At 47.9% G+C, this 15,541-nt stretch overlaps 1 protein-coding gene across 1 annotated transcript; it reads right to left on the bottom strand.

Moving 5' to 3' along the window:
• Positions 1-1,927: 1,927 nt before the first annotated feature.
• Positions 1,928-11,361, bottom strand: cisd2 (CDGSH iron sulfur domain 2). Its single transcript, XM_038792897.1, has 2 exons — positions 11,116-11,361; positions 1,928-2,248 (listed from the first exon to the last, which is right to left on the bottom strand). Exons 1-2 carry the CDS (start codon positions 11,344-11,346, stop codon positions 2,159-2,161), a joined length of 321 nt encoding a protein of 106 aa, XP_038648825.1. The 5' UTR covers positions 11,347-11,361; the 3' UTR covers positions 1,928-2,158.
• Between the last annotated feature and the right edge of the window lie 4,180 nt (positions 11,362-15,541).

Here is a 15,541-nt window from a genome sequence, read left to right as displayed (position 1 = left end):
AGGCAGGGGCTACCAGGCTAGCTGGGTGGGCTAGCTGACAGATACACAGTGGGGGGTGAGGCATTTATTTTGTTATGGGGTGGGGAAGGGGGTAGAGGTCTGCTGACAGGGGAGGGACTGACGAAAGGTGACAGGGAGACAGTCGATGACAGCAGACGTCCGAGGGCGGGCCTGAAGAGGTGCAGGACGTGGACTGGAGGCTGGCCTAGGAAGGCCTATGGTTGATTGGTGTGGGGGGGGGGGGTATGGCAGGTATTCCATTCAGGGCTGTATTCTAATACAAGGGGAGTGGTGATTCTGATTAATAAGTGGGAAGTATAGTGGCAGACTCGGGGCGGGGGGGGGGGGGGGGGGGGGGGGGTAGGTACATTATGGTGAGCGGGAAGCTGGAGGGGATGCTGGTGGTGCTGATGAACATTTGTGCACAGAACTGGGACGATGTAGAGTTTGAGGCAGGGTATTGGGGAAGATCCCTGATCAGGACTCACATCACGTGATTATGGGGGGATCTTTAATAAGGTCATGCATCCAAGGCTGGATCTGTCAAGTTCGAAAACTGGGAGGGTAGCAGCAGCTGCGAAGGAACTAAAGGGTGTGTGTGCGGGTGAGGGAGGCCAGTCGGAGATATGTGGAGATAAACGATACAGGGGAGGTTTCGGTAGCTACGGTGTGGGAGGCGCTGAAGGTGGTGGTGAGAGGGGAGTTCATCTCAATACAGGCACACAGGGAGAAGGCAGAGAGGGGCAGAGATGGATAGATTAGTGAGGGAGATCCTCCGGGTGGACAGAGGATACTCGGAGGCCCCGGAGGCGGGGTTGTTGAAGGAGCGGCTGAAGCTGCAGATGGAGTTTGGGTTGATATCTACGGGGAAGGCGTTGGGGCAGTTGAGATAGGCATGGGGGTGAAAGCCAGCGGGATGCTAGCACACCAGCTCAGGAAATGGGAGGCGGCTAGGGAGATAGGGAAACTGAAGGCTAGAGGGGGGAACACAATCTTGGACCCGGTGAGTCAGCTTTCACATGGAGGTCTCGCCTTTTAGTTATGGTCACACACAGCAATCACATTCACTTTCAATGGGAACACTCTGCACTCATAGCCAAGCTGTTCCAGTGCAATTAGCTACATCTTGAGGGTCACTCACCACTAACTATATCATGGGGAATACACTGCTCCAGGGGTTTAAGCAAGGCAACCTGCACCTAAGGACGGATCTCCCATCTGGTTACTCAATTATAAATTTACTTTTACCAAGAGTGCTACCTCCATGAAATGAGCTCCCTTTGCTTCCGAAAATGTATCTCATAGCTTGGACTTGTCAATGGAGCTGGTGGGAGTCCTGTACCACAGGGAAAACAGCAACTCTTCAGTTTATTCAAATTTTCTAGGTAGTCGGTGAATAATAATAATAATCTTTATTGTCACAAGTCGGCTTACATTAACACTGCAATGAACTTGCTGTGAAAATCCCCTAGTCGCCATATTCCGGCGCCTGTTCGGGTACACAGAGGGAGAATTCAGAATGTCCAATTCACCCAACAGCACGTCTTTCGGGACTTGTGGGAGGAAACCGGAGCAAACCCGCGCAGACACGGGGAGAACGTGCAGACTCCGCACAGTCAGTGACCCAGCCGGGAATCGGACCTGGGACCCTGGAGCTGTGAAGCAACAGTGCTAACCACTGTGCTACCATGCCGCTGTGATAGCCTCTGACTCAACGATTTAGATTGAAAAATGACAAAATGTTAGCTACATTTACGTAGCAACTAAAAATTATTTGCACTCCAGCAGCAAGACTTTCATAAACATCAGTATTTCTTGTTCAATAATAGTGTCCGTTGCTTTAGTACACAACCTGTATGTGATGACATTGAGGAACTACAATGTTCAAAAATAACTTGCATCTCAATAAAATAAAACCACAACCCAATTTAAACAATTACTTTAGTCTTTTTAATCATGATTAGAAAGTAGATTGCCCCAATTATGATCACTGTACATTGACAAATTACATTAGACATTTGTTAGTGACACGTAAAGCTTTACAACTTCTGTACAAATGTTGCTGTAAAGATACATTAATAATCCAATCAAAGTTCATGATTGCACTTTACAAATTATCTTTAACACATTATGCCATGATTAAAGAAAATAAAAAATGTTATACTTCTTTCTTCTTAATGATCAATGGACCCACATTATCGCCCGTCAATTCATTGTGTTTGTTGTGAGACCCGTCACAAACAGGGAACTAAAAAGAAAAATACAGGCCAGTCAAATTTTCATTCCAGAGTTCTGCAGAAGCCCACAATGTGTCCGACTGTCATGACAGAAGCATTTTACAGCCTGTCATCCTGATGTTACCTTCAGGAGTTTTTAGTGTCAGCGGTAACCTGGTTTTATTATTACTTTAAACAATATTAATGCTGAGAAATACAATATCACATCACTCAAAGGTAATTATAAAGGAACGAGGGCAGAGTTGTCAGGAGCGGTTTGGGAAAGGAGTTTAGCAGGGAAGATGGTTGATCAGCAATGGCAGACGTTTTCGTGACTCACAACAGAGATAATTGAATCATAGAATCAACAGTGCAGAAGGCGGCCATTCAGCCCATTATTTCTACACCGGCCCTATGAAAGAACACCCTACTTACACCTCCACCCTATCCCCGTAAGCCCACGTAACCTGTTGGACACCAAGGGGCAATTTATCATGGCCAATCCACCTAACCTGCACATTTTTGGACTGTGGGAGGAAACCGGAGCATCCGGAAGAAACCCATGGGGAGACATAGGGAAAAAGCACAGACTCCACAAAGACAGTCACCCGAGGTTGGGATTAAACCCGGGAGATGTGTGGCAGCAGTGCCCAGATATCCCAGTGAGGAAGAAGGATTCTAGGGGCGGGATAAATCAACTGTCGTTAACAAAGGAAGTGAATTATGTGATGGTGAAGGGTAAGCTGCAGGGGGAGAAAGTGGTGATGGTCAACGTATATGCCCCGAACTGGGATGACGCGGGTTTTATGAGGCGCCTATTGGGCCTCATTCCGGGACTGGAGGCAGGGGGCTTGATCATGGGGGGGGACTTTAACACAGTGCTGGACCCCGGGCTAGACAGATCGAGTTCAAGGACCAATAGGAGGCCGGCAGCGGCAGAAGTGCTGAGGGGGTACATGGAGCAGATGGGAGGAGTAGACCCATGGAGGTTTGGTAGGCCGAGGGCGAGGGAGTATTCCTTTTTCTCCCACGTCCATAGAGTGTACTCCAGAATCGATTTCTTCGTGTTGAGCAGGGGGCTGATCCCGAGGGTACGGGAAGCTGAGTACTCGGCCATTGCGATCTCTGATCATGCACCACATTGGGTGGATGTGGAAATGGGGGAGGCGCGGGACCAGCGCCCGCTGTGGCGGCTGGATGTGGGGCTGTTAGCGGACGACGAGGTGTGTAAAAGGGTCCGGAAGAGCATCGAGAGCTATCTGGACTTGAATGACACGGGTGAGGTGCAGGTGGGGATGGTCTGGGAGGCCCTGAAGGCAGTGATCAGGGGAGAGCTGATCTCCATAAGGGCGCACAGAGAAAGAAAGGAGAGGCAGGAGAGGGAGAGGCTGGTGGGGGAGCTATTGGAAGTGGATAGGAGATATGCGGAGGCACCAGAGGAGGGGCTGCTGGGAGAACGGCGCAGCCTGCAGGTCAAGTTCGACCTGCTGACCACCAGGAAGGCAGAGACGCAGTGGAGAAGGGCACAGGGCGCGGTCTATGAGTATGGGGAAAAGGCGAGCAGGATGCTGGCACACCAGCTTCGCAAACGAGATGCGGCTAGGGAGATTGGGGGAGTGAAGGAGAGGGGCGGGAAGGTAGTGCAGAAGGGGCAAGAAGTGAACGGGGTCTTCAGGGATTTTTACAAGGAGTTGTATCGGTCTGAGCCGCCGACGAGGAGAGGGGGGAATGGAGGACTTCCTAAACAAATTGAGGTTCCCAAGGGTCCAGGAGGGGCTGGTAGAAGGGCTGGGGGCGCCAATAGGGCTAGAGGAGCTAGTCAAGGGAATAGGTCAGATGCAAGCGGGGAAGGCGCCGGGGCCAGATGGGTTCCCGGTGGAATTCTATAAGAAAATGTGGACTTGGTGGGACCGGTACTGGTACGAGCCTTTAATGAGGCGCGAGAGGGGGGGGTTCTGCCCCCGACAATGTCGCAGGCACTGATCTCCCTGATATTGAAGCGGGATAAAGACCCCGTGCAGTGCGGGTCCTACAGGCCTATCTCGCTTCTGAACGTGGATGCCAAGTTGCTGGCAAAGATCCTGGCAGCTAGAATAGAGGATTGTGTGCCAGGGGTAATCCATGAGGACCAGACGGGGTTCGTGAAGGGGCGGCAGCTCAACACGAACGTGCGGAGATTGCTGAATGTAATTATGATGCCGGCAGTGGAGGGGGAGGCTGAGATAGTGGTAGCGCTGGACACGGAGAAGGCATTCGATAGGGTGGAGTGGGAGTACCTGTGGGAGACGTTGGAACGGTTTGGGTTTGGGGAAGGGTTTATTAAGTGGGTGAAGTTGCTCTACTCGGCCCCGACGGCGAGTGTAGTGACAAACGGGAGGAGGTCGGAGTATTTCGGGCTCCACCGAGGGACCAGGCAGGGATGTCCTCTATCCCCCCTACTTTTCGCACTGGCGATTGAACCGTTGGCGATGGCACTGAGGGGTTCAGGGGGGTGGAGAGGACTGACTAGGGGAGGGGAGGAACATCGAGTATCGCTGTATGCGGATGATCTACTGCTGTACGTGGCAGACCCAGAAGGGGGAATGCCGGAGATAATGGAACTATTAGCAGAGTTTGGGGACTTTTCGGGGTACAAACTAAATTTGGGCAAAAGCGAGGTTTTTGTGATACACCCGGGGGACCAGGGAGAGGGTATTGGGAGACTCCCCTTCAAGCGAGCAGGAAAGAGCTTTAGGTACTTAGGGGTGCAGGTGGCAAGGAACTGGGGGACCCTCCACAAGTTGAACTTTTCCAGGCTGGTGGAACAGATGGAGGAGGAATTTAAGAGGTGGGACATGGTACCGTTGTCGCTGGCGGGGAGGGTGCAGTCAATCAAAATGACGGTCCTCCCAAGGTTCTTGTTTTTATTTCAGTGCTTGCCCATCTTCCTCCCTAGGGCCTTCTTCAAAAAGGTGACGAGTAGCATCATGAGCTACGTGTGGGCGCATGGCACCCCAAGGGTGAGGAGGGTCTTTTTGGAGCGGAGTAGGGACAGTGGAGGGCTGGCACTACCCAATCTTTCGGGGTACTACTGGGCGGCAAATGTGTCAATGGTGCGCAAGTGGATGATGGAAGGGGAGGGGGCAGCTTGGAAACAAATGGAGAGGGCGTCCTGTGGCAACACAAGCCTGGGGGCCCTAGTAACGGCACCATGGCCGCTCCCCCCCCGAGGTACACCACGAGCCCGGTGGTGGCGGCCACCCTCAAGATATGGGGGCAGTGGAGGCGACATAGGGGGGAAATGGGAGGTCTGTTGGCGGCGCCAATAAGAGGGAACCATAGATTCATCCCGGGGAACATCGACGGGGGATTTCAGAGCTGGTACAGGGTGGGCATACGGCAGCTGAAGGACCTGTTTATAGAGGGGAGGTTTGCGAGCCTGGGAGGGCTGGAGGAGAAGTTTGAGCTCCCCCCGGGAAACATGTTCAGATATTTACAAGTGAAGGCATTTGCTAGGCGGCAGGTGGAGGGGTTTCCCCTGCTCCCCAGTAAGGGGGCGAGTGATAGGGTGCTCTCGGGGGTCTGGGTCGGAGGGGGGAAGATATCAGACATCTACAAGATAATGCAGGAGGCGGAAGAAGCATCAGGGGAGGAGCTGAAAGCCAAGTGGGAAGGGGAGCTGGGAGAGCAGATAGAAGACGGGACGTGGGCGGATGCACTGGAGAAGGTCAATTCTTCCTCCTCGTGTGCGAGGCTGAGCCTCATTCAATTTAAGGTGCTGCATAGAGCTCACATGACGGAGACAAGGATGAGCCGGTTCTTTGGGGGTGAGGACAGGTGTGTCAGATGTCGGGGAAGCCCAGCGAACCATGTGCATATGTTCTGGGCATGTCCGGTGCTGGAAGGGTTCTGGAAGGGGGTGGCAAGGACGGTGTCGAAGGTGGTGGGGTCCAGGGTCAAACCAGGATGGGGGCTTGCGATCTTTGGGGTCGGGGTAGAACCGGGGGTACAGGAGGCTAGGGAGGCCGGAATACTGGCCTTTGCGTCCCTAGTGGCTCGGACGAAGGATATTAATTCAATGGAAGGACGCGAGGGCCTCCAAGCGTTGAAACTTGGATTAACGATTATGGCTAGCTATATTCCGCTAGAAAAGGATCAAATTTGCCCTGAGAGGGTCGGGTACAGGGATTCTCCAGGCGGGTGGCAACCCTTTCCTTGACTTTTTAGATCAGAGATAGACGTTCGGGGTCGTGGCAGCAGCAACCCGGGAGGGGGGGGGGGGGGGGGGGGGGGGGGGTGGGAGGGGAGCAGCAAGGGTCGTGGGGGGACATGCAACGACCGTAACGCGGGCAAGTCTGCTCGCTGCTCATGTCTGAAACTGTAGGCTGCCTTGTTTGTTAAGGTTGCCTGGGGGGGGGGGGGGGGGGGGGGGAGGACTGGTGCGCGCCGAGAGGGCGGGCGAGGGAGGGGCATTTGCCTAGAGGGATTGTGTTGTAAATAATTTAAAAAATTAGTAGGGGTAAATGTTTGTATGGAAAAACTCTTTCAATAAAAATTATTTTTAAAAAAAAACAAAGGAAGTGAAGGATAGTATTAGACTGAAATAAAAATATGGCAAAGATTGATGGTAATCCAGAAGACTGGGAACGTTTTAAAAACATCAAAAGAATACCATAAAAGAGGGAGCTGATAAACTGGCAAGTAATGGACAGTAAGCGCTTCTCAAATACATTTTTTTTTTAAAAAGAGGCCAGAGCGAACACAGGCCCTTTATAAAATGAGACTGGGGAAAAATAATGGGGAACCAGGAAACAGCAGAGGAATTAAACAAATGCTTTGCATCAGTTTTCACAGTGGAAGATACTAATAACATTCCAAAAATACTATATTATTATTTTTCTAGTTTTTCCAATTAAGGGACAATTCAGCATGACCAATCCACCTACCCTGAACATCCTTGGGTTGTGGGGGTGAGACCCATGCAGACACAGGGAGAATGTGCAAACTCCACACGGACAGTGACCTGGGGCCGGGACAGAACCCGGGTCCTCAGCGCTGTGATGCAGCAGTGCTAACCACTATGCCACCGTGCCACTCAAAATATTAAATAATTAAGGGGCAAAAAAATGAGGTGCCAGTGGTGGGCAAGAGAAATAAAGACAAGAACGATCACTAGAGAAAAAGTACTCGTATGGGGCTAAAGGCCAATCCGTGAACTTGGTGAGTTTCATCCCAGAATATTAAAGAAAGTAGTTAGAGAGATAGCGGATGCATGGGTAGTAATCTTGCAAAAATCCTTAAATTCTGGTGAAGTCCCAGAGGATGGAAAAACTGCCAATGTAACACCTTTATTCAAGAGGAGGAAGACAAATAAAAGCAAGTAACTATTCGGCCAGTTAGCTGAACATGCCATTGGGAAAATGTTGAGTCCATTATAAAAGATGCACTAGCAGAGTATTTAGAAATACATATCAGAGTAAGGATGGCTTCGTGAGAGGGAAATCTTGCCTGACAAATTTATTAGAATTCTTTGTGGTGGTAACGAGCAGGATAGATAAAGGGGAACCAGTAGCTGTAATATACATGGATTTCAGAGGTATTTGATACGGTAGCACACAAACAAGAGTCCATGGTGTTGGGGGTAGTATCCCAGCACGGATAGAGGATTGGCTAATTGATAGAAGAGAGAGAGTTGGGATAAGAGGGACATTTTCAGAATGGTAACCTGTAACTATAGGAGGGCCACAGGGAACAGTGCTGGGGCTAGAATTATTTACAATATACATTAACGGCTTGTACGAGGGAAGTGAATGCACTCTTGCCAAGTTTGGACAAATAGCTGGGAAGTCAAGTGGTGAAGATGATGCAAAGAATATACAGAGGGATATAGACAGGTGAGCTGAGTGAGCAAAAACGTGGCAGATGGAATATAATGTGGGAAAATGTGAAGTTGTGCAGTTTGGTAGGAAGAATAATTCCAATTCTCTTCCCGCACCTAGTGATGCACGAAGGCACACTTTTATCTGTTTCCATAGCTCGTAATCCCTGGAACAGGTCGCTAATCTGTCAGCACAGGTTTATAGCTTGAGGCGTGCCACTCCTCGTCAAGCTCTCCCGCTCTTACCGACAGCCATTGGCACGTTTGGAAGGATTTACAGGTTGACTCTCAACCTGTTTGACCGCATTATGAACGCATCTCCCCCGGCCAAGTCCTGGGGTGGGATCAAACTGGAGCTACTGGCTCAGAGACAGCGGTGCTAACCACTGTGCCGCAGGACCCCCTCAGGAAAAATAAAGGAGCTGAATATTATTTAAATAAAGATTACTGCAACAGAGAGGAATTCTGGGGGTCCTCGTGCATAAATCACAAAAAGCTAGCATGCATGTTCAGCAGGTAATTAGACAAGTAAAGGAGAGAATGAACAAAATGGAGGATCTGAGGGGAGAAGGCAGAAAAGATTAAATGACATACGGTTTCATGGGGCAAAAGGGAGCGGTGATGGGTATAGTAAAGAAACAAAATATATCTTCAGATAGGTTTGAGCTCTTACATTTCTATCTTTCCTTATTGCTGACAACGGGTCACTGACCCGAAACATTAACTCTGTTCCTCCCGAGACACTGTCCGTGTGGAGTTTACACATTCTCCCCGTGTTTGCGTGGGTTTCGCCCCCACAACACAAAGATGTGCAGGCTAGGTGGATTGGCCACGCTAAATTACCTCTTAATTGGAAAAAATAATTGGATACTCTTCAATTTTTTTATAAAACTGTTTCTCTCTGTCCTGTCAGGCCTGCTGAGTTTATACAGCATTTTGTTTCTTTTCAGATTTTCAACATCTGCAATATTTTGCTTTTGTATTAATGTTCTCTTTGATTTGTGTTCATCACCATTCGTATGAAGCGTGCACAAGGCAGACACGACTGAAAACAGTTTGGCTGCTTATGACCTTTCCATTGTTAATCTAGGAATTCTAGATGGGAAGAGGGAATTATATTCATACAGTGACTCTATTCCCAGGGTTTCCCAAAGTTAAGAACAACAAACTATTTTTAAAGACTACTTTATAGAAGATGTGGAGGTTCTGGAACACGAACAACCACCTGGACAGCACCGTCATTTTAACTGTATGCACCCAGCCAGTGACAGCGGCAACACATCCCACCTCTTAAATCTGATTTGATATCCTCCATCAGTCGTGCCAAATTCAATTTATGCAGCTGAAGCCAGCTCCACGCTGCCTGTATCCCGAGATACTGCCCACCACTCGGAAAGGCAACTCCCCTAGCCTCCTTCTCCTGCCCTCTGGCATTAATCAGGAATATGTCCAATTTCCCCATGTTCAATTTCTACCCTGAAAAACGGCCAAATTCCCTCCGACTCCCCATAATCCAATCAAAATTCCGCACCAGGTCCGAGGTATACAGCAAAAGTTCATCTGCATACAAGAAGACTCTGTGCTCGACACCTCTCCACTCAATCCCTCACCAACCCCTCGACGCCCTGAGCACCAGTACCAACGACTATCACCAGAGCAAAAAGCAACTGGGAGTGTGCGCACCCCTGCCTCATCCCGGATTCAGCCCAAAGTACCCCAAAGTCATCCTGTTCTTCCAGGCACAAATCATCGGCACCCGATACAACAGCCAAACCCAATCCATGAAGCCCTGGCTAAACCCAAACTGGCCCAGCACCTTAAACAAATACACCTATTCAACCCAATTGAAAGCCTTCTCCGCATCCACTGCCATCACCACTTCTACCTCCTGCCTCGTCAGGGGCACCATAATGACCTTGAGCAACCTGTCCACATTAGTCAACAGGTGCTGCCCCTTCACAAACCCCGTCTGGTCCTCTCCTATCAGTCCCGACCCACAGTCCTCTTTCCGCGACGCTAACACTTTTGCATCCACATTTAACAGCAAATTTGGGCTGTATGAGCCACACTGCTCCGGGTCCTTATCCTTCTTTAAAATCAACAAAGTGGACGCCTGCAACAATGTGGTGGGGGGCACCCTCCCACCCCTCGACACATTGTACATCCCCACAAGCAAGGGCCCCAGCTCCGCTCCAAACTTCTTATAGAACTCGGCTGTAAATCCACCTGGCCCTGGGATCTTCCCCGCCTGCTTCGAGCCTACACAGTGCATCACCTCCCTCAGCCCAATCGGGGCCCCCAACCCCTGCTCCCTCCCCACCAAGAACCGCCTTGTGCCTTTCTCAGCAGGCCGAGGCACAAACTCATACAGTCTACTGTAAAAGGCCCAGTGTCTCCTGCCTCTGATCCACAGGCTGAATCGCTGCCCTAAGCGGCTCCACCACTTTAGCCAGGTCCTCAAAGGCCTTTTTCCTTTGCTGCTGGAACTTGCTGTTGAGAAATTCCACCAACTGCTCTTGAATAATGGACGGGTAGGGCTGTCATTCCCCCCCACACACACTCGGGCATGTTCTCCTGTGTCGTACCACTATTACTCTCTTGCTCAAGCTGCTGCCCCTTTCTCGTTGCACTCCTCTTCCAATCAGCCAGAAACCAGTCCCACCAGCGAGGTATTGCATTCCCTCAGTGCCCGTGCACCTTGTGCCATCAAACAGCTCACACTTCAGATGGGGAAGGACCAAAAGAATCCATCTTGAGCAGGAGCCACTCACTCCATGGCCGTTACAGGAAGTCCCCATTATTCACTTCTTGTAACAGTTATATTTCCAACAACTAAAATTAGTCAGGTTTATTGTTGTTTATATTAATTTTTAAATCACATCCTGTTCTTCACAATTATGGGCAGAGGCACAGGATTGTAAACTATTCCCGTTCTACAGCCTTGAATAGCAGGAAAAGTCTAAGAGGGGTCATTTGCTTTATCATCACTATCAGTTTTTAATATGCCTCTGTCTAGACCCACAAAACACCCAATATCATTACCGTCTTTGATCGCCAACACCTGCAGTATGCTGCTTTGGTGAACTGTAGATCTTCAATATTGATTTCGTTCACCACTTTGGGATTTTCCTTCTGAATTTTTAGATTAATCAAGCTGTCTTTTTGCTGTTTCTTTCGCGGGATGAAAGGTCGAATGGCAAGGTATCCGAGCAGTGCCAGAACTCCAAGGAACGGCAGCAATCGCAGCCATTCTGCAACTGTGGGCAACAACATTACATTAGAAAAGATATGATAATCCACCACTGTTAGGTAGAGGCATACGGGTATTGATCATCTGTCAAGTCTCGGATTGTACAGTGAAGTACCAGATGTTAAAGCTGTGCTGCAAAATAAACACCGGAATTTGGGGAGGAATGGGTGAGGAGAAAGGAATAAACTCAGATCACATCTGAACCAATTCATCATCTCCCTGCCAATGAAGGTGGCTGGAGGTTCTGTTTTCACCCCTCTGGTTTGGTAAACAATAGCCCAGGTCTTCCAGTTTCTCCATTGCCAGAAACTGGATGCATCCCACAAGATGCACCAACCCTCGGAAGTCTCAAAGTTCTGACTGTGGGAATTCCCGGGAATTTTGATGCGATTTCCCCTGCTCCCCAGAACCTCCGAAAACTTAGTCAGAGACTTTGAATGATTCAGAATATTTACCGGGATAGTTACACAGGAAACGTTAGGCAGATAGCTCCTAGTCTAACTCCTGGGTAACTACACAACTGACCTCTCCACCATCGCTCTCACCAACTGCGCTCCCCACCCCCCCCAACCCAAAATCCACGCATGACCCCCAACCCACACCCTACAAACAGACCTCACCAAATTCACTCAAGCAGCTTTGAGACCTCTATGCATTTACTATACAGCGAGTGCTGTAAAACCGGGGTGTGGCTGGTCTTCCTGATGATCCAGTGCTGGGCGCTTCAAATGGAAAAGGTGCCCCATGTCCTATTTTTATGGCTAAGGGACAATCCACATCCCAGACCCAGTATTCTCCACAATTATAAAAATTGACAGAGGGCCCTGGAGATGATGAAGCACAGTGGGATCTGGTTCCACGAGTTCCTTTTCCCAGATCTTTTTGATGGCGATGCAGCTGAAGCATCGAGGTTTCGATGAAGTTCGAAGGCAACTGAAGGCAGTTGGAGTGAGTTATATTAAGCATTGTCCTGCGACCCTTAAAGCGATATCCGACGACTCAAGTCAAGTCTTTCGATGATCCGATGGCTACTGCCTTCATTAATTTCATCAGGGGCCGGGAATTGGATTGATAATCAGCAGCTATGGAATCTCAAATTCTCAAAGCTGTATACACTTTGATCTGGACTCTCTCGTTATGATGTTATCTGATTTTACTGTCATCTATCCTGTTAAAGGGAGACGCTAATATTGGAGCACTACAATGAACATCCTTTTTCTGGTGTTTGAGAACTCTCATAAGTTCAGATGACATAGGAGCAGAATTAGGCCATTTGGCCCATCAAGTCATGGCTGATCTCAGCCTGGCCTTAACTCCACCGTCCTGCACATTCTCCAGAACCCTTCAACCCATTACCAATTAAAAATCTGTCTAACTCCTCCTTAAATTTACTCACTGTCCCAGCATCCACTGCACTCTGGGTTCATAAAGGACATCGAGGCAGACCAGCCAGTTTACCCTCTGCAGCTATGGAGTATTAAGGCTGGTGTTGCAAATTGTGATAAACACACTATTAATACTCAGAGCCAGATTGGTGCACCAATTAGAAGGGAGATTGTTATGCGAGTGTCCCTTTAACAAAGGTTTTGCCTTACCACAGGACTTGTAGCACGGCTTCAGTGATGTCAATTGTGGGTGGAGCTAGGGGGGGGGTGCTATGTGGGTAAAATATACGGACAGCTACTGGACAGAGCCCGAACATCACTGGACAAGACCAGACAGAAATGGGAGGACGAACTGGGGACAGAGGTGGGATGGGGACTCTGGAGCGAAGCACTGAGCACGGGCTAACTCCACCTCCTCCTGCACAAGGCTCAGCCTAATGCAGCTCAAAGTGGCAACGGGGAAGGGGGAGGAACCGATCCGGAGGGCAACGAAATACAGGTGGGTTAAACGAAGGACAAACTAATCCTCTCTGTATAATAAAGGAAATTAGCTCGGGCGAGAAAAATGTGATGTGTATGTATATATACACACACACACACAACTGCTTATAAATGTGGGTGGAGCTGGGCTGTGGCTGTCAGGTGAGAGGGGGGTTTAGGATTTTGGGTTTCAGTTTCGGTTTGTTGCTTTACACTGCAGAAGAGAAGCAGTGTTTCCCTGTTTTCATTTTAAAGCTGTTCCTGGGAACTGAAATCACATTACGTGTGGCAAAGATAGAGTTGCTTTCCGGAAGGAGTTTGAAATCTGCTGGTCGGAACTGGATCAGAACCTCAGGGAAAGGACAGGTCCCGTTCAAGTGAGATTACAGAGAGCTGGGGCACAACCGTGAAAGGGGTTTTGGTTTATTGCATTTTGTTATTGAATTGGAACAGCTAAGGGGGGGGGATTCATTAAGGGTTATATACACAGATTACTGTAGCTGTTGTGTTTTCTTTATGTTTGTAATTGATAAATTCTTGCTGTGTTTTATACATGTTAGCTACATTCTTAGAATAAACATTGTTTTGATAAAAGCATCTAGGAAGTCTGATGAATCACACCTGAAGCGAAGGCTCCTGTGCTCATCCTAGCCAAATTCAACTATTTGTTATAGATCAGGTGAACTTCATAATACATTGAGTTTCTAAGCCCTGGCTCATAAGATGTAAACTGACTTCCATTCTCTCTACTTTATGGGACTATGGCAATAAAATGAGGGGGATTCAAGTTAAGATACTGCATCGTTTACATATTACATCTAGTCTTGGACAAAGATTTGATCCTGATATATCCCCAATGTGCCTAAAGTGCCTGGCAGTCAAGAATGATTATTCACACTGTATGGGCTTGTGCTATAATTCAATTGTATTGGTCGGGTGTAGTCAGAAAGCTGGAAAATATCTTTGACCTCTCCACCATCTTAAGAGTTTGATCCTTTGTCCCTAATTCTGGGTCTTCCAGATGGGAGAATTACTGATACTAATGGGGAAAAAAAGGCTGTACAATATCCTGACTTTTGCAGCTCGTATAAACATCCTACATACCTGGATGAGAGAGAAATATCTTTCCCAGTTCAAAAGTGGCAGAAATTAGTTATGGAATGTATCATTATGAAATTCCTGACATCCGCTCTGAATCTGATGCATAAAGTGTGGGATCCTTATCTTAAATTTATAGACTCCACCTTGTCTGACTTTCTCCTGTTGGGTTTTACATGAGCCACACTGTATGGTATGTAACATTGTGTGTCTAAGAGTTTGCAATATATGAAGGTGTGCACCCTGAACAGTTATCCTTTCGTACCTATACGATCTTATCCTCATTTCTCCCTCAATTTGTAACCCATTATTAGATTAATCGGGTATCAAAACTGGAGACACTAATTCCTTAAATGTATGGTTCTAACCTCATCCTGTCTTGTTTGTTCCTATATTTGCAATAATTCTTGTTCGGTTTTACATTGTTTAATGTTACCCTTTTACTTTATTCTGTTGCGCTATTTGTAAAAATAAACAATTTATTTTTTCAAATTATATTATCCAGACAGAGCTTTAGCCAACTTTGCTACTGTAAGCAATGGAAACTATAGCCAGAAATAACATATTTCCAAGTGATGTTTTCAATTAAGACATTCCATATGCCATCATCGCAGAACAATTTGTTTCCTCCCGATGAATTATGATTTTAGCTTGCAAAAATATTTCATGACACAAGCTGCAACACACTGACAAACAACATGACTGCCATTTCTGTATTTCCTCCAAACTATATTAGTCTAACATAAGAATGTTTATAGCACAGGCTCCAGTTATAAAACAACACAGCTTGAAAGGTCGTCATTCGGGCCACTCTCATTGTACTAGCTCAACAAATGCTGTTTTGTGGATCATTGTGAACTTTAGCTCAGGAGTCAGCAGTGATTTTGAAAAGTTGGTACTTTACAATGAATACAATTTCAAACTGGGCAGCAGGTGCTCAGACAGGAATTGTGTTTATTGAAAACTTGGTACTTGTAGAAAACAACCTGCAGCAAAACTTAATTACAGAGCAATGTTCAGCAATCATATTTTTTAAAACATCAATCGGTGCCTGCAATATCTCAGGTGAAGGCTCATCATTTCTTTTTGCACTGGAGTGCTGACTTTGGGCTGTATTAGTGTGTTAAAGTGGGGGTTCAGTGACTGAGGGAGTTAGGTAAGGAGGGAGCACAGTGCTCCTTTATTTCCTACATTTCCTCAAAGTGCATGAAGGGAACTGGGGGTTTACAAAGAGTGCAGCTGACTGGGAGCAGAG

This window comes from Scyliorhinus canicula, chromosome 3, assembly GCF_902713615.1.
Source record: "Scyliorhinus canicula chromosome 3, sScyCan1.1, whole genome shotgun sequence".
NCBI lineage: Eukaryota > Metazoa > Chordata > Chondrichthyes > Carcharhiniformes > Scyliorhinidae > Scyliorhinus > Scyliorhinus canicula.
Note: the sequence above shows the minus strand (reverse complement) of the source record. Positions and strands in the feature narration are given on the sequence as shown.

What these genes read in the sequence shown, in the direction of transcription:
- cisd2 (XM_038792897.1), bottom strand. Translation starts at nt 11,346, where the DNA reads ATGTTGTTGCCCACAGTTGCAGAATGGCTGCGATTGCTGCCGTTCCTT. An exon ending in GGTGTTGGCGATCAAAGACG is followed by an intron (nt 2,249 to 11,115) that starts GTAATGATATTG and finishes TTTTCTTTTTAG; the next exon opens with TTCCCTGTTTGTGACGGGTC.